The sequence below is a fragment of the Limulus polyphemus genome, unplaced genomic scaffold (assembly GCF_000517525.1).
Source record: "Limulus polyphemus unplaced genomic scaffold, Limulus_polyphemus-2.1.2 Scaffold681, whole genome shotgun sequence".
Taxonomy (NCBI): Eukaryota; Metazoa; Arthropoda; class Merostomata; order Xiphosura; family Limulidae; genus Limulus; species Limulus polyphemus.
Genome location: NW_013666291.1, coordinates 308,488 through 328,100, shown reverse-complemented (window position 1 = coordinate 328,100; position 19,613 = coordinate 308,488). Strand labels below are relative to the sequence as shown.

The following is a 19,613-nucleotide window of genomic DNA, read 5'->3' as shown; positions in this document are numbered from 1 at the left end:
AAACACATTGAAATTTAAAGCTAATATTACCATTTTAAGAAAATAAAACAGCTTTATATATTTATTGAAGTGGCAAAGTCACTAAAAGCTTTCTTTACTGTTATATTGAGGATTAATATCACTTTATAAAAGCTATGTTTAAGCCTCTTACTGTTCTGTTTTTTGAACTGCTTCCTACATAGTCAGTCGTACTTATTTTGATGACTATCAATGTATGTTATTACCCATTCATTTAAAACAATTTCAAGTGATTCATGAAATTTTTCATAACTTAAGATAGGAAAAACACAAAGGAAAATTAGCAACTGCGTAAATCGATAGATTTTGTGAGGCTTCTGTGCATGCTGCACAAAACCACAGTTATTGGCTGCGTTAATGGAAGTTACTCGAACAAACTACGTCATTTTATTTACCGGACACACTAATTATAAGTCTCTTTCTCAAACCTGTCTAATCACAGCCAAGGTAAATGTCATTGAAGTCAATGGGTGATAGAACATAATGAACAAAACATAACAAGGTACCACTGGCTTGGAAGCGACTCCGAATCCTGATAATGGTATATGAAACACGTGTAGCTAGTTTATAACAGGCTGCTGTGAGTGTTCGACATGCATTCTTCCAAATGGATTCCTACACGTGTTAAACATTTAAAGGTCTTCCTTAAGGACTAAACGTGGTTCATGAAAACATCTGGGGCACTTTAAATCATTTTCATTTCTAATTACGTGACAAATCGTTATACGGTTGATTTGCATAACAATGGAGTGTGGAAGAAATGTTTTATGCTGTGTATAATTTATTTGTTCGCCTGCAAAACCCAAATTACTAGCTTGGAAAGTAGATTGGAGACATCGTCTAGACAGACTCTCTTTCAGTTTTACTGCTGTCACAAGACTAGATATCAAAGCATATTCTAAGAATTGTAAGCGGTTTTTACAAAGAAAGATATAAGCCATTTATATTCTTGTAGACGGAAATATTTCTGTCGAAAGAGCGAGAATATTCGGTGATGGTATTCGAACCCATGAACTGCAGATTGCGAGTCCAAATCCCTAACGGCCTGGCCATGCCAGACCACATCTTTCCTTAAATGATACAGTTAGGAAAAGATGATAGTAAGATATATAGATTAATTTAATGGCAGAACACCTAGAGATAAACTAGATTTGGTGCTTTATTTGACAGTAGTATATAATACTGTAGATGGCCAGTTATACTGTATCATTGGAAAGTTTTATTTCACTGATGTTCTCAGCTTTGTAAAATATAATAAGAAAGGTTTTCTTTGATCAAGCCCATGAAATGTACAATTTGACTTGGTAGTGGGTGGCAGGGTGAATTTGTGATACAAACTTTGTTTTCTTATCTCATATTAGAGTACTATAAACAGTCCTCCATATAACAGTAATTGCTATGGAATGCTGCATCTTCCAAACAGACTAAAAATGTTATTGTAAACTTCAAACGCATTTGATTCTCCTAGGACTAAGTACGATCATACTGATTTACAAAGGTTCGCTTTCCTGTATGAAACAGTTTATGTTCACTACTGAGTAAGAACGATGGACTGAGGGTGAGTTGTGGCTCACTAAGTAAAACAATGTCCTCTTCTTCCTTCTTGTTAGAATATTTTCTTTTGCGCAAGAGAAGGGAGCCACTCCATTTTATAGGTTCACGTGGATGAGATTAAGACAAGTAGTGCCAAGCCTTTGTTATGTCAGCCTTCAAATTAGTAGGTACTTGGACGAACAAATATATATTGATATTGTTGTAATTTTTTGAGTTGTCCTTGACTTGAAATGTGATACTGTATATCAAATTGCTTTTGACCTTTATTAGTTTTTTCTATACATAGGCCATAGTTTTGTCTTTCTGATAACCCGTCTGTTAAATGTAGTTTGTGAAGATATAGAACTAAACATGTCGTTGATATCTGGCATTGTTTTGAATTAATATAGGATTTACTAAGAAAAGCGTTTTTCTTTTTTTGTTGTTGTTGTTAAGGACAATGTTACACAATGGGCAACCTGTACTGTGCTCACTACGGTTCTTGAAACCCAGTTGTTAGCGATATAACCCTTCAGACATACCGCTGAGCCACTGGAAGGAGGGAGTGAAGAGCGTTTAGATAAAAATTGTTTTATTTATAGCACATTAAAAAATTTCCAAATTGTCATTATATTTCATTTAAGTGTTTTGTTACTTTAGTTTAAAAGTGGCTGTTTTTCTATGTTAAAACAAGTACTTTAGAATCCTGAGAAATATGTTCTGTTTTCGTATATATGTTAACAAGGTCGTCTTATAGTGAATGTTTTTAAAAACGTGGCCTTTGGAAACTTGTAATAGTTTCTAAAACCTAAATTGAAGCATTCCAGTTAGAATAATATATAAAACTTCCTGTCTTATTCTGTACTGTAATACAGCTATGGAAGATAGACGATATGGTTACCGCGGGAACATTTTCTAGGTTCTTGTCTTCATTGGCAACAGAGTGCTGTAATATGAATGTTTACGATAATAATTTTTATTTCGTATCACGTTTGCAAGAATTATAAACTTATGTTTATTAAATTTACTTTTATCAGCATTAGAACTGTTGTTTCAATGGAAATTTAAGCATAGTAAATATAGTAGGTTTTAGAACTTTAATGGACTGCAATTGCCTGTTGAAAAATAAGGTACGACGTTTCGGCTTCTATACCTCCTTTTCTTTCAACAGGCAGTTGCAGTCCATTAAAGTTTTGAAACCTACGACATCAGAATTATCTAAATTGAAGTTTACGTCTCTTTTTCAAATTTCTCCAAGCTTTTATTATTGTTGTATTCTATGTTTCAAATTGTAAGTTTACAAAATTTAAAAAGGTAGAAAAGCATTACATACTGTTTGTGTTTAACTTCGACTTTATATAGCTATAATTTCTAGTTAACGACAGAAAGTTAAATTTAGTTTGTAATCATATTTTCACTTCCCTTTTATCACTGACGTTTATCAGTTATTTTGAATATGTCCAACATATGAATTAGTTGGGGTGTATGTTTAGTTTAGAATAAGATTAACAGTACTTGTCAATTTGTTGTATGTTTAAAATAGTCTATCTTTGTTTAGCATTTTATACTATTAAGCTTAGATCAGGACAGCTGTCTTTGCTGCTTTTTATGGTTTGGATAGATAGCCCGTTTATTTATGTTAGTTTTTGTGTTTTCTCTGAAAGTTTCGGTATGTTAACCGGTAAGACTTTTTTAGATATTTATATTACTCCTATAAGGTGAGGATTATTTGATGCCTTGTGAAGTTATGTGGATCTCCCGTCCTGTATTATAGTTTGGTGAATTTTGTGTATTTCAACAGAAATATGCAATATAAGATTGTTATTTTAATTAAAGATAAGTTGTAGAGAAGCTGTCATAGAGATAAAGGGACGAGAAAGTGTGATGCCATCAAGTCTTAACTTCACGCATCTACATCGCATGTTAGTTATATATATATATAACTTCTAGATTCTTAGTTTTTGTATTTTCATAAGAAAAATTATAGATTTGTCACCACTGTAAATCTTGTCCCATTCCAAGAACTGTGTTTTATATCCGACCCTTAGTTTCAAACCCATATTTTCTACTAAAATTGAGAGTTTTTGTATTCTTAGAATTCCGTGGGTGAACTTTGTATATCTTTTTCTCTTCATTTTTTAGTCTGGATTTTTGTCTTTTTTGTTGTAATGGAAAAATCTTTCCTGTGATGTCTTGTCCTATCTATAAAATCCAGCCAAACCAGTATATATATATTAAACGATTATTCTGTTGAAATTTAATAATAAATCTAGTTAACTTTCTTCCCATTACTTGCATTTAAATCAGTTATTTAGAACTTGACGTCAGTTTCTTCTGATAATGCATAACTTGTTTCACCTAATGTTCTATGCTAAGGGTTACATAAAGACTTGTTTTTTGTTGTTTTTTTTGTCACTCGTCTAATTTAGTTTCTTCACTGTATTACCTTTTAATTCGTTATTGTAACTACTTACTCAAATTCTTTCTTTTTTTCTGTGAAATTCTAAAAGCTACCTGTGTGAATATTCTTATTCAGGAATACTTCACGGCTAAAAGTGTCGAGAGCAGCAGAGCTACCTACATGCTGATTCAAAGCAACCTAATCATTATAAATATCAAGTAATTTAAGTGGTTCATATCAAATATAATACTATTATCATTATTCATTTTATTTTTAACTCTAGTGATTCATCTTCTTAGTTAATCTTTACTAACTTATTGACACTAACTTTAATATAGTATAGTATAGAAACGGTCTTAACTGATGTATATTTTTAAACTACTTTAGTTTTAGATAAAATGTTAGCTTACTTGTGTTTAATAGTTATAAATGTTATTGAAAGTATAGTTGTTATGTTTTAAGAGTAGAAACATTCACTTCCATTTCAGAGCCTAAAGCTACGCCAATTAATTGTTGAAATTGATCATAAATAGATTCAATTAACTAAGAATGAGAAATGGATTGTGCTAAAACACAGTAAGATCAAAATAAAAATGTGTATGTGAAAAAAATGTTAATGACTTTTAAGTAAAATACAGAAGAAATATAATTCCTGAACTATCAAACATTATTAATAAATTTAAATCACTTTTTTTGCATAAGCGGTAACATAAACGAATACGTATTCGTAAAAGTAGCTTGAGTCTCAAATCAAAGCACGAAGAAAAAACATCGTTGCACAAAATCAATAAGCTTATAAAGAACTCAACATTATCAAGTTTTGAGTATGTTTACATACTAGCAGAGACCTGCAAAAGATTTGCAGTCAAATTAGTATCTTTATTACAACAATACTTCTTTAAACACAGGAATTACAGAATAATACAACATAATTATAATCGCAGACACCGAAATCTGTAAGTCCACTGGTCTTAGGCCTAACATTAGTTAAGTCTTTATTAAGTACGGCCTATATTCGATAAAAAGATAAAATAACTGTAAATGTGTACGTTTTTTATTTTAGTTTAGTTAGGGCTAAACTTTACCGTACTTCACAGTCAATAAATAAACTTATAATGCTATTCTACAACCAAACGTTAGACCTTTTTTTTTAAACTTGGATAAGCTTTTAATATGTTGTTGTGTAAAATGTTTACTAAACTATATTTACACCCGCCTTTTCTTACATCCGTTTAAATGAAGTGCGTGCGCATGTATATTTAGATAATAGGTGTGTGCGCATTTTGAGACAGACAAAAACTGAGTAATATTATAATAGATTATCACATACATCATGAAAAGTTTAGATTATAATCAAGATATATTATATAAACTACTGTTAAGTATACTAATAAAAAAGTCATTATATATGTGTGTGTATATATATATAAATGTATTGTTCTACTTCACATAAATGGAAATAAACATTTATTTAAAAATACTTGGTGATAAAAACAAAATTACTTAATTATTGTTTTGTTTTACAATAACCAGTGTGTATGAAAATCTATCTTTTAATTTTAAACGTGTTAAAATAATTATTTTACTAAGTGTATCTTATGTCATCACAACGTCTGTTGTAAATATTCCAGTTTATTCAATTACTTTACCTTTTTTGATCTAATGTACAATAACTAAATGTTTAGATAAAAAAACAATAAGATAATACATTTCTGCTCAGAAACACCGCCATAACTAACAATGATTGGTTGAAAGTGACGTGCTATTCGTATAAAATTATTAGCATAGATTATTTTTGTTGGTAGATCTCAATGATCTGACATGTTGTAATCGATTATATTAATATATTACTGTCAGTAGAGAGAAAAAATGTATAAAACCTTATGAGGTACTTGTCTCTGCTGCTTATTTTGTTACAAGAATAAGAAGCTGAAAATGGTATAGGGATCTAGGGAACGTGCCAGAAATTACCGATGCTAGACTTTCACCGTGACGAACAACGGTTTTTCTATGACTGTAATGTCATAATCAACCACGCTCATATTGTTCGAAATCGACTCGAAGAGCATGACAGTGACTTCAGTTTTTTTCTTGGCCTACCAATTGCTGGATATCAATCCAAACAGGCAGCTTTGGTTTATATTTGAGCCAGCATTAACCAACGAAACCTCTACAGACATTTGTGAATCAACTGGAGCTTGTATTCTTCGCTAAATGGACGACAATTGAACATATAGTCTTCCCCCGGCACCTTATGCTACGCCAAGTCCAAAGAGTTCCTGATAAAGTTATCAGTCAGCGTATCCTTTCAATGTCTCAGATTTTTAATATGTGGGGAAATAAACCGTTTTGTTAACAATTGTGTATGGGTAAAGCGTAATGGCAAGTCATTAATTATTTTTTTTGTAAGCTACTTTAATCCTAGTGACTTTTTTAGCCGCGGCATAACGGCTCATAGAATAGTTCTGAGTTTTTTTTGTTTTTTTTCAAGTACAAACTTTTAGCTCATAGCTCCATCTCCTGACCGATTTGAGATCTAATTACAGCCGCGGCTATTGAGGATTCCCTCTTGCTTATTAATAAATAAAATGATAAAAGAAAGTTTTCTTTTGTTAAAATATTAGTCTGATTATTTGATCTTTATATTAAAGCGTTTAACATCCTTAATATTATAGTTTTATGTTATAGGTATATAAATTTCAACGAAATAGGTGGAAATTATACTTCCCAGCTTACTACAAAAGCCTAAACGATCGCTTATCCATGCAACGCCCAAGTAATGGATATAAGATTACGTAGCTTCCAACTGTGAAATACTCAACGTGTAAATTTTGTAACAATCTAAATACTTGTTCAACAGAGCCTGTAAAAACGAGTTTTCATGGTAATCCATTACTAATTAAAATAGATATCACCCAAAACATTAAACGTAAGACATTACAATAATTGTTTGTGTTGTTCAAAGCGGATAAAACCTCTAGTTACGCACGTAGTTTGACAATGTCAAGCAATTGAATTTTTTTTTGTTATTGGTAATACTTAGTTTTATAACTTTTAATTGCAAAATAGTTTTTGGAGATATCCAGTTTCCCACCAGATCTAGTATTCACGGATTTTGCTTTTTATTCTAATTGTTACTCAATATTGCAACATGAAGCACATAATAAATTGTTTCAAGCCAAAAGAAAAAAGAAAAAAAAAAGACTCGGAAGGCTTTCACTACAATAGAAAGTAAGAAATACACCAGATTAAACAGAACTCTGACAATTTAATAGCAACTATTATATTAATCGCCTTATCGTGAACTATATTTTTCGTAAATCATTTGCATACTTGGTAGAACACTATTAACCTTATGCTTAGTGATCCTCATTATTACTTTCTATCGATTAAATTTCTTGAGAATTGGTTTAACTGACGTAGACACAAGTTTCAAGGAAATGTTTTTAATCTTCTATTAAATCACATATTCAGAATTTTGCCTCGTTACAGTTATAAGTACTTCTTGACTAACTCAATTCAAACCCTTTCTCATTATTTTGAAATATATCTTAACTTCTTATTTTACATCACCAACCTTGTTTATAAGCAAATATTGCCCCTTTGAGGGCTCAGTGGTAAGTCTGAGAGCTTATAATGCTAAAAATTGGATTTCGATACCTACAATAGGCAGAGCACAAATAGTCCATTGTATTATTTTGTGATTAATAAGAAACGCACAATAAACAGATATCTTAAAAGTACAAAACAAAAACTAGGAAAGAAGAGCTTCAGAGTTTTTGAAGTTTATAATACTTATTCGGAAAATCTTCTAAATATACATTAAAAGCTGTGATATCCATTTTCTTTGATCCGTTAGTTTACTATTATAAGTCTCTTTGGAAATGGTTTTGCATTCCCTAGAGTTTTACAGCGTTTGGTTCGCAATCTGTGGGTCACGGGTTCGAAACCAAGCGCTGAATATGTTGGACTTTTCAGACGCCTGGGCGTTATAATGTGATAGTTAATCCCATTATTCCTTATAAAAGAGCTGGACGGCAATTCAAAATTAAGGACTGCGGAAAATAGTTTTAGTAGCTTTGCCATAAATAAAAAACAAACTCTTTAGAAATTTTCCTGTTATTGTTTATGTCCATATAGTGATCTACGACTTCATTTCAATTTTCAAATAAAATAATTACATAAACTACTTGACTCGTAATTTTTATAGTATATATACATATATGTACGAAATATGTGAATGCTCTTTAAAATACTCCATCTGTGGGTCAGCGGTAAGTTTAAAGACATGAACGTTAAATCCAGGGTTTGATTTCAGTCTGTGGACAGAGTGCAGATAACCTTTTGTGAAATTTTGCGCTAAAGACAAATAATTTATTTTCTAAAAAAAGAACACCCAGGTATACGACTGTAATTCGTCTAAAAGGTTTTAATAAAGATCATAAGCCTCTTTGGATTAACGTTTTGCCTTACTAGCACATGTTTTCATTACAAAATCCCTCGAGTAAATACTTTGAATGAGTTACAATTGGTTTAGTGTTTGTCCTATGCAGTTATTTCTAACCTTGCACCAATGTCACTCATTCTCATTAACATCATTACAATGTGTAAAATATTTTAGTGACACTTAATTTTTACCAATGTTTTGGATCATTAAATATATCTTACTTTCTTTCCTGCTACCAGTAATTTAATTGAAATCGTGAATAAATATATAGTGTTACATTTCTTCATTTGAAACAAGTATATAAAGAAAATATTCAACAAATGTTAATCACCTTGTGACTTTATTGTTATAAAACTAGTTTTCGATATGGTTTAAATAGGTAAAACATATGTCTCTATTTCACCACAAAACTACTTTAAAATATACATTTACATTCACATGTCCAGAACTTTAAAGTGAAAATTTTGTGCCTAAACAGAAAAATATACCATTTAAAGGTTTTTACATAAAATATAAACACCTATTTAGAAGTAGTTTTCGAGTGAACAACACATATGCCATTGTAGTAGTATACTGCGATCTAATTGTTATAAGAGTAGTTTTACAGTTTTACAAATAATTAAAATATGAGTATTCAGCTTACTTTTCACCTGATATGAATAAAGCAAATTAAACAGTCTGTGTTGTATGTAATTTAAATTCTTTATGTTATTTTTCTTATGCTCAATTCATCGACAAAAGACAAATACATTCTTTGTGTATGCAAAACAACATTTCTAGCATGCTCATTTCTATTCTATATGTGAAAAAAACACAATAAATATTACATAAAAGCCCCCCAGTGGCACAGCGGTATGTCTGCGGACTTACAACGCTAGAAACCGGGTTTCGATACCCGTGGCGGGCAGAGCACAGATAGCCCTTGTGTAGCTTTGTGCATAATTGAAAACAAACAAACAATTACATAAAAATATTATATTGACATACAACTTCAATATTCCAACATACACGCTTTTTCATATCATATTCGCTTACGTAAGTAATGTGCATTTCAGTTGGAGGATATTTTACTCCAGGTGAATTAACTAGGGTTGTTGAAAATGGTGGTTAATTGCTTACTTAGATACCACTTGATAATCACTTATTGGTAAATAACTAAATTAGTATTTCGATTATCAACAAGAATGCTATGGTGTGGACGCCTTTTTCAAGTTGGCGAAGCATAATCGTTGTGTCGACTGCGACACAACAAACACGGTAGCGGTTGGAACACTATTTATATAAGCCGGCCTAATGAGCTCTGGGTTGAACGAAACGCGTCGTCGGCGATAGAAATAGGAACAATGTGTGTGTGGTTGGAATACTATTATTATACATTCTTCTCATTTTTGAAAGTCCCTTAGAATGCAATGTTAAAAATATATTAGGCCTAATACTAATCCATAATGACAAGTAATTTAATTATAATCACGCTTCGCCAGCTTGAAAAAGATGTTCACAACATAACAGTTGTTGCTGTAACAAAGATTCTGCAGAATAAAAACGGATAGCAATAAAAATTGCTTTTTTAATGGTCGCGTAATTAATGGCTTTCACATCTACTTAAATTAAATACATTTTTTACAATGTTCTGGCCAATTTTGAGATACATTGTCTTATTTAATCAAAAATACAGTTCAAACGAATTGAGGTAATTTGGCTAGATTGTTACAGAGGTAAGACAATGGTAAATCGTAGTATTGCAATTATTTGGGTCTGTAATATATTTCAAGCTAACAGGATACAAACTATAACTTTATATGAAAATGTATGCGATTATGATGTATAATGTGAAAACAAGATGTAAATAAAATACTGTAAAATATTGACCAATTTTTAATGCTTATCCTAATCCGAAAACTTTGACTTGGACCAAAAGTGTTGCTGAATATAAAAGTAAGGCCTTCATTTTAACATTACCGTTTGTTTCGGATATTTGCGAAAGATTACGCAGAGGCTACCTGAGCTAGCCATCCCCAATTTTGAACTGACAAACTAAAGGGAAGGTAGCTAGTCAACAGCACCCACTTCCAACTCTTGGGCTAGTGTAAGCGTTACTGTTATAATGCAGTTACCTGCCACAAAGTGCTGAGCATGTTTACTGAGGCAAAGGGATGCAAATCAGATCCTCAATTTTACTGTCAGGCACTCTTAATCATTGGACAACGCCAAGCCTTATAATATTACCGAATGTATAAAGCAGTTTTGTTTTTAGTTTTTTGTAGACACAATGCAGGCTAACACCCAGAATATCACAGATTAGATAATTTTTTAGATGGATAAGTGGAATTTCTAGAAACAAGAAATATACAAACAACACTACGATTCACAAGAAGCATCACATATTTTAGTTATACAAAACGTGACATAAAGAAACAAACTGAAGAGAAATCAGAAGCAAGATGCACAGTGAACAGTATTTAAGAAGACATGGGATTCGGATAGGAAGTGAATATCGACTATCGCAATATTTACGTACAGATACTGTATATATATATATATATATATACAGTATAGCTGTGTGAGTATGGAGATTCATTTCACGTTTTGTAGGCGCTTTTCCTTCACTGCTGTCCACATCACACTTGTCAAAACTAAATTGAACTGAATTCCAGACACAAATAAACTGACTGCCGGAATCAAATCTGACTCTGTTACAAGAAAATTAGAAACAAACACGTTGCTACTAGGCGCTGCCCGTAACCTTTGCCAACCATTTCCCCCGCACTTTGATCGCGCTAATCATATAAAAAGAAAATGGTTACCTACAAATCCAACCCTTATATGTTAGCGATGAGACAGAGATGGTCTAAGATTGGCAACAGATAATAGAGTGTAAAGTTTATACGAAAGTGTTTAATAACAAAATATCAAAACTTTAGCCAAAATTATAGAAATGTAGTAAAAAGGTACCACATAAGTTGATGAGGGGTAAAGCTCACGATCCAGGTACCAAAAGGTAACCATTTAAACTTCAGAAGAAAAGGTGTTAAAGATGCGAAACATATAATCGAATTGAAGTTTCAATCCTGGAATTTGCTGGTAATGACATTACTTTTGATAATACATTAAATTTGTGCCAGTAAAATTCCATAAATTTACCTTGTGAGGTCTAAAGAGGAAACTTGTATGTGATATGGGATTAATTAAAATTTTAATCAAAGACAAAATCCCTGATCTCAACAAAACTATCATTCGGATTTCTGTTGAGAGCAGGGATTTTTTTTAACTCTTAGATTTTTTATTATTAAATGAAATTTATGATATACCTTAACGGAGTTGAATTTTCTGACAGAAGAAACCTAACTTCTTAAACTGATCAAAATTTCACAGAAAAATGGAGGCATCTCCATCGAGTTGGTTTGGGGGTCAGACCCTTATTGGGGAACTCTGCTCCAGCAGCTCTCATATTAGATATAGTCTTTTAAGAGTTTAAGTTTTTTTTCTGCTCCCAAGCTAGTTGTTTGTGCCCCTATATCTACTCTTAACACACTGGAAATTTGATAAGCATATGAAGTTTTTTGTTATACCATAATGCAGTTGATTTTTATTTTTTGCAAAGGACAGAAAATATTAAAGGTAGTTAAAATTATCGTTAAAACCCAAGGCTTAAACTATTTAATATTTGATGAAATATTGTTTGTTTTTGAATTTCGCGCAAAGCTACACGAGGGTTATCTGCGCTAGCCGTCCCTAATTTATCAGTGCAAGACTAGAGGGAAGCCAGCTAGTCATCACCAACCCACCGCCAACTCTTAGGCTACTCTTTTACCAACGAATAGTGGGATTGACCGTCACATTATAATGCTCCCACGGCTGAAAGGGCGAGCATGTTTGGCGTTACGGGGATTCGAACCCGCGACCTATTTGATATAAATATCCTTTTTATTTTGTATTACACACTATGTCCAGTATTTATATTGTGATTGTCACATGATAACGCCCCCACGGCTTACTCTTATTTGACCGGATAGGTGGATCTGCCCGTCATTCTTATGGTTCACCGATGGCCCCAAAGTGAGGAGCGCATTTTTAAGGCAACAGTGCGCAAACCATGGATCATTGGATTCGCAACTTGGAGACGCTAACAACTAAACCACGTTCTACCATAACTCTTTGCAAATTTTATCACCTAACGATGTGCTCATTTGTTTTTGGGTATTCGCGAAGAGCTATTTAAGCTAGCCGTCTCATAAACCAGAAAACATATATCCACCGTTAACGCTTATCTAACTAAATAGTTGGATTTGACCGTCGCTTTTATATCGTACTTTCAGCCTGAAAGCGCTGAGCTCGATTTTTTAAATATTTTTGGGGATAATATGACGATAACAGTGGACCTGCTAATCCACAGTCCGCCACGTTAATCACTGGGCCACACTCAGGCCATCAGCTATCTATTCTTTTTTTTTACATGTCATAAATGATATTTGATGAAAATGATTAATAAAAACTCTAGGATTAAAACTTGACATTTTTTGATGAATTAGTGGGATTTTTCGTTAAGGTAAATCTTTACTAACTTTGACTTTTTTTATATATATACAAGTACCCAAACTGATCAATATACAAGAGGAAATTGAAATTAAAGTTAGTTAAAATTTTCTCCGAAAATTCTCTGACTAGACCTTTAAAGTTTCCTTAAGAAAATTATTTGTTTAATGCTCTATTACCGAGTTGATTTTCTAGCAAAAGAAAGTTACAATCTGGAAGTAATCAAAATTTTATGTAAAATGTGTGTATATATTTTTTAAAGGAAACTTGCTCTCTTAGTGATAGAAACAATGATTTTTTTTTACAAAAACAGTATGCATAAAGTCCTTACGCTTTTCCCACGTTATCATTTGATTAAGACACTAAATGTTTAATCATTTTGTGGTAAGTCAAGCTCTCTCATCTTACTCAGTTTGAACTTATGAACTAATATTATTCTTATTTTTCCAACGTAAAAAAAACATACCGGTCATAACTTTTTTCAACAAAACATTTTATTCCTTAATTAAACGAAACACATTTCAAATACACTGGACATTACAAAATATCATCTAAATATAATTAAACGAAACACATTTCAAATACACTGGACATTACAAAATATCATCTAAATATAATTAAACGAAACACATTTCAAATACACTGGACATTACAAAATATCATCTAAATATAATTAAACGAAACACATTTCAAATACACTGGACATTACAAAATATCATCCAAATATTTTTCATACTCTACAACAGAGATTGGAGGTCAGATAACATTTAGATACGATACAAGAAAAGAAAATTAATAAAATGAGGCAACTAAACATTACTGCTTGATGGATTGCTACTTCATAATTGGTGTGATTAAATACCCGTGCTATTAATTATCAATTTTCGATCTAGCACTCGTAAGTTAAAAAAACCCGTGAAATTTTCACGACTTTCAAAGCTTTCAATTGAAAATTTCTGTGTTCCCAATCTTTACAGGAATTTTCCTCTCTCAATTACCTACACAGGCTGAAAAATACGATTCCGTACTTGCACCAACAAACAGGAAGGGAATAGGAAAACGTAATATGTGTAAAGTTTATCAATGCGACGAAAATCTTCTTACCCGTTATTGAAATAAGAATGTGCAGGTAAATGATGTGGTTCTGACTGCCGAAATGACTGTTTATCTTCCTTGAAAATATATATATAGCACACAGTCATGCCAACTTCGAAATTCCAAAAATGGGTGGTACTCTTAATACAACCTATTTGTTCTTGTAAAAAAGAAAAGTAAAAAAAATCGCTACCTTTTTCCTCTGAGGAAATCACTAAGAGAAAAGGATAAATTCGCTGGAAATTCATTCACTGTTGATTTGGTTAATTGATGGTCTCTTAAGGAAAACAACTGCCTCTGATAAATCCACAACGGTAAAGATTTGTTTCTGGTGCAGAATTTTTTTTTTTATTATTATTATTATGCAAGCTTATATTTCACCAGCTCACTTGGGCGTTGTGTATTTATGCAACCAAAAGAGGAAGATACTTTGTACAATCATCTTCAGAAAAGAGCAATATTAACTACGAGTTGAAATTAATTGATTCATATAACAACGCAAAAAAAGCTTCATCTTCGCGAAGTCATCGTCTGATAAAACCATTACTCAGTACGTAAGAAACTAGTTCAAGTTAAAGCCACTAAATGGTGATCTAATTCGAACAGGCGACACCAGGGGCCAGTCTACTTTTCTTCTTGCAAATTTTTTCTTTCTTCTCCTATTTTAAGCCACTGTGTTCGGTTGGACTTCACACCTTCCAAAAGTGGCTCAAGCTTGTCCGAAATTTTAGCAAAAGCCTAAACATACAAGAGAGAAATGCGATAGATTTAAGAAATGGAATAACGTTATGGTCACAATTTCAAATATTCAAAATTCTATTAAGAAGCACATCAAAAATCAAAGTGAGTGACTCAAGACGCTTCCAAGTAACATTATTATGTTTTAGCTCTATTTATCATACAAGCTATAAGCAAATTAATACTCGGACAAGGTAAAACTTATTTCTTGTTAATAGAAACTTAGATCAACATCAAATATTAATTTGACCTTGAATAATGTCAGATAAAGTTTATGTTACCAAATGTATTAAGCTAGTCAAAATGTAATTGTTTTAGTAATAGCTATATACACAAGAATGAATACGCTACACTAAAGCGATTCTCAGTATAATAAATCAGCAAGTCACGTTATAACTAAAGCCGATAGAAAGTCGTGGTGGAATTGTAGGTATTAGAACCACATTTTACCATTGTTTGTTGTGTTTTGAAAGTAGTGCGATGCCACCAAAAATTGATCGCTTTCAAGAAAGGTATGTAACAGCACTTTACGATGCGAACTATTCATATACTCAGATCAGAATGATGTGTTTCATATAGGAGATTTAGGATTTCCATGACAAGAATATCCCATATACTTAATGATGTTGGAAAACAAAAGAACAGAGATCACCTTGCTTATCAGGCCTATCTAGAAAGAGATCTACAATAACCCCAAGCAGTTGGAGAATAAAACGGGTATTCAGGGTATTTCATAAGAAGACATACCGGACAAGTAAACGGATGCAGAGCCTATAGATCTCTTTGCAATCGGACTATTAGAACTGGTGATAGGAAGTCGTCATCTTCCTGCACTAGATAGATTATAAAAAGCAACGGGGAGGAGGAGTGTGATTTGGACATGACAGTTTTGCGACTGAGCCTTTTTTCATTCTACACAGTCATCAATTATATCATGACTGGACGTGTGGACATGGAGTAGAACGACTTGATGAGACTCCAAAATCGCTTGAATATAACGTACTCAGCCTCCGTATAAATAACAAGCATTAGTTTTTCATAATAATTAAGGATCTGAAAGGAACTAAAATTCTTAAAAGTTTAAAAAAATCATTGAATTTTATCCTTGCTTCTTACTCTTAACTTTGTAAGTTTTATTGCTATTAATATTTTTATAAATTTAGTTTTAAAGTAAATTCTAAAATAAACGACTCGCAAATTTTAGAATATAATCTACAACTGTTAAAGTTCTGCTTACACTATACTACTCTCAAGCATAAAATACATTCAAAGCATTTTCGTTAGAAAAAAAAATTATATATATATACGTTGAAATTCACGCTAAATTCGAGGGCTATCTGCGCTAGCCGTCTCTAAATTTGAAATGCCAGACTAGAAGCAGTTAGTCAATACCACCCACCGCCAACTCTTGAGGCACACTTGTCAGATTGAAGAGTGGGATTTGACCGACACTCTTATAACGCTCACATACGGGCACAACGTGCGCAGTAACTGGACGCAAACAGTGGAAACTCATATCCAAGTCTGGTACGCTAACCACAAGGTCTCGCTCGGCCGTTTTAGATGCGATATTTAAACGGTATTCAATTTAACAACGAACAATTTTTTTAAACAGCACAATAAAACAACGTTTCTCTACGTTCACAAGAAAAAAAAATAGTTTTTGATATAATAAATGATTGACTCAAACAGCTAAACTGTTGGTGTTTTTATGCAATAAAACATAACCGCTGTATGGATTAAAGAAATTACGTTTTCCAATTTACATGTATAAACATTTACAAACCAGTTTCGGCTGTCAGTTAATGCACTTTAATCAGAGGATGTCATTGAATTAAAGAAGTTGTACACAAGTTCCTGTGCACTAATTCAGCTGCATGCACATAAAGGAAGCGCCTTTATTATTATTATTGTAATTCATCAACATCTACGAAGATTTTCCAAATTTAGGAAAAGTAAAATCGTCAAGAGATAGTTGACATTTCAAATTACACCAAAGTTATTAATAGTACGCAATTTCCCAAGGCGCATTTGGTAAGACAGAAGTAATTAAAAACTAATTAATGTTGTGTTAATTATCCACCTTCGTTTCTTACCTACGCAAAAGTGTACGAGCCAGTGTGTTAAACCGTGTTTGTTTTATTTTACTATTGTTTTAAATAAGTAAAGAAGTAATTAAAAAACTAATTAATGTTGTGTTAATTATCCACCTTCGTTTCTTACCTACGCAAAAGTGTACGAGCCAATGTGTTAAACCGTGTTTGTTTTATTTTACTATTGTTATTGTTATTTGTTATTAAGCACAAAGCTACACAAAGAGCTATCTGTACTCTGCCCACCACGGGTATCGAAACCCGGTTTCTAGCAGTATAAGACAGAGAAACTTTATTTCATTCCTATTCCACCAATTTTATCAGAATTTTTGTTTGAGCGCAAAGCTAAAAAAATTAGCTATATATTTCTGTCCGCTACGGGGATCAAACCCCACACTTTAGCGTTATGATCCCTCAAGCTTACCGCCGAGTCACTGGGAGCCATTTTATTGTAGACTGCTACCAAAAATTATCAGCATGCTTTGGTGTCTTTATTATAACTTAATGACAAAAGCATCAGCAGGTATAAATCACAGAGTTATTAAATAACTACATACTCCTAGAGAGCACAAAAGTTTTGGATAGTCAAGTTTGAATCATATCTACGTCGCCCGCTGTGCGCTATCATGTTAACATGGCTGCGGTAACTAGGTGAATTGGATAACTGTAACAGAGATTCATTTCCAAAGCCAGTGGCACAGCGGTACGTCTGCGGACTTATAACGCTAGAAACCTGATTTCGATACCCGTGGTGGGCAGAGCATAGTTAGCCATTTGTGTAGCTTTGTGCTTAACTACAAACAAACAAACAAATATTTCGCATGTTGTGACTTTAAAAAATTATTAGACAACCAAACATAACGCACACAGACATAGGCCTAAATGGGTGCTACATTGTGTGTTATGACATCAATTATGGAAATACACATCAGAATAGAATAATTAATCTCAGCTTACCTCATTTTATGTTAATTTTTCAGTGCTAAATAGATAAACCGAATGAAAGAATTATGTACAATAATGAATTTGACGATCTCGTATATACATAACCATCTGATGAATTATGCAGTGATAAATGAAAGAAGAGACTTGTTCGTATTACTTCAATCATGCACAGACCAAACAAGTCAGTTAAAAAGAGGAAATTGTACAGATAATCGGCAGCTATAAACCGTTAAATATTAACTATGAGAAGAAGGAAACTACAGTGATATGGTCATGTGGTGAGAAAACCATGAACCCTTGCGAATACTATTCCTGCAAGGGTACTGGAAAAGAAGCGAAAAATAGGAAGAACAAAAACAAACTCGATGGCCATCATAAATAAATGGTTTGGTTTGTTTTGAATATCGTGCAAAGCTACACGAGAGCTATCTGCGCTATCAATAGAGGGAAGGCAGCTAGTCATCACCGCCCACCGCCAACTTTTCGGCTACTCTTTTATCAACGAATAGTGGGATTGACCGTCACGTTATAACGCTCCCACGGCTGAAAGGGCGAGCATGTTTGGTGTACTTTGCGATCAGAACTTTCGCCTCCCTGATAATTGTTTCTTTGAGCTCTTTATCAGGATTTAGTGTTGTATTCCTGCCCGAGCTTCAAAATGCTCATCAAACACATTAGACTGAAAAAAGGTTGAGGGCGACTTGAGAACAATCGAACGATTATGAGAATTTTATTTGGATTTATTGTTAATGCCGGGCGTCGAAACTAACATGACGTCTTTCAAATATTAGGAAACGAAATCCATAAATGACCTAGTTGATTGTGCCGTAGTTTCATTAGATTTCGTTGCTAGATATGTGACCGATCTATGGAAGATCCTCTTCGCTTTTGAGACTGTATTTTCAATGAAACATGGCAAAACAAATGAGGACTAACTTGACATATTGTGTGACACTTTTTTTCTCTCTTCATGTTTCATATTTTCTGCGAACGGTGTGAAACAAGTGGTGGCACATGCCTTGTCATCAGCACTTTAGCCTAAGAATCTTTTGTCATATCTTTCTGCTTAAGTTTCGTAATTTCGTAGAGCGTAATCTTTAAGAGATTAGTCAAAATGTGTGAGATAGTAACTAGCTTAACATTAGCCTTAGAACCTTCGATAGTATACCAGAACTTTCTGTCGAGTTTCATGATTTCTGATAAGTGTCCTTTTCCGTGACTTCGCGGCAAGTTTGAGGATTTACAACACTAAAATTCGTGTTTTATAACTGCGAAGGCCACAGCAAAGACAGTCCATTGTGCAACTTTGGGCTTAAAACAAACAAACAGTGACGTATCCGACATATGCAGTAAAAGAAAACGGAAATCAATTTAGCGTAGGCCTCTCAACTCTCAAACTCGTGTTGTATTTCTGTCACAGTTCAAATTTCCCCAGTGCCATATTGATAATATAAATTTATATATGAAAATTAAGACTAATCCTTTGTCAGTTGTAACCGCTATTATCATTTCTTCGTTTGTAAACAATGAGAACAATCTTATGTTTACAAGAACTGGTATTTATTCAGTTCATCATATACTGCCTTGTGAGAATCAAGTTCCTGGTAAAAAAAAAAAAAACTATCAAGAAAAAATGTGGAAAATATTTATCAAAACAACACCTTTCTAATTAAACATCTACTAAACATGGAAGGTATATATCAGCCATATCCTTCTAAACATAAAATGTTTGTTTGTTTTTGGAATTTCGCGCAAAGCTACACGAGGGCTATCTGCGCTAGCCGTCCCTAATTTAGCAGTGTAAGCAGTG

General features: G+C 32.9%; 1 protein-coding gene across 2 annotated transcripts in view; it reads right to left on the bottom strand.

Annotated features, from left to right (window-relative positions):
* Window positions 1–13,415: 13,415 nt before the first annotated feature.
* LOC106459918 (dual 3',5'-cyclic-AMP and -GMP phosphodiesterase 11-like) overlaps window positions 13,416–19,613 on the bottom strand; it is a 126,443-nt gene continuing 120,245 nt past the window's right edge. For both annotated transcript variants that reach the window (XM_022386494.1, XM_013919585.2), the window contains exon 20: window positions 13,416–14,765. In XM_022386494.1, the coding sequence (XP_022242202.1) occupies window positions 14,652–14,765 (114 nt within the window). In that variant the 3' untranslated portion in view covers window positions 13,416–14,651. The remainder of the gene's footprint in view (window positions 14,766–19,613) is intronic.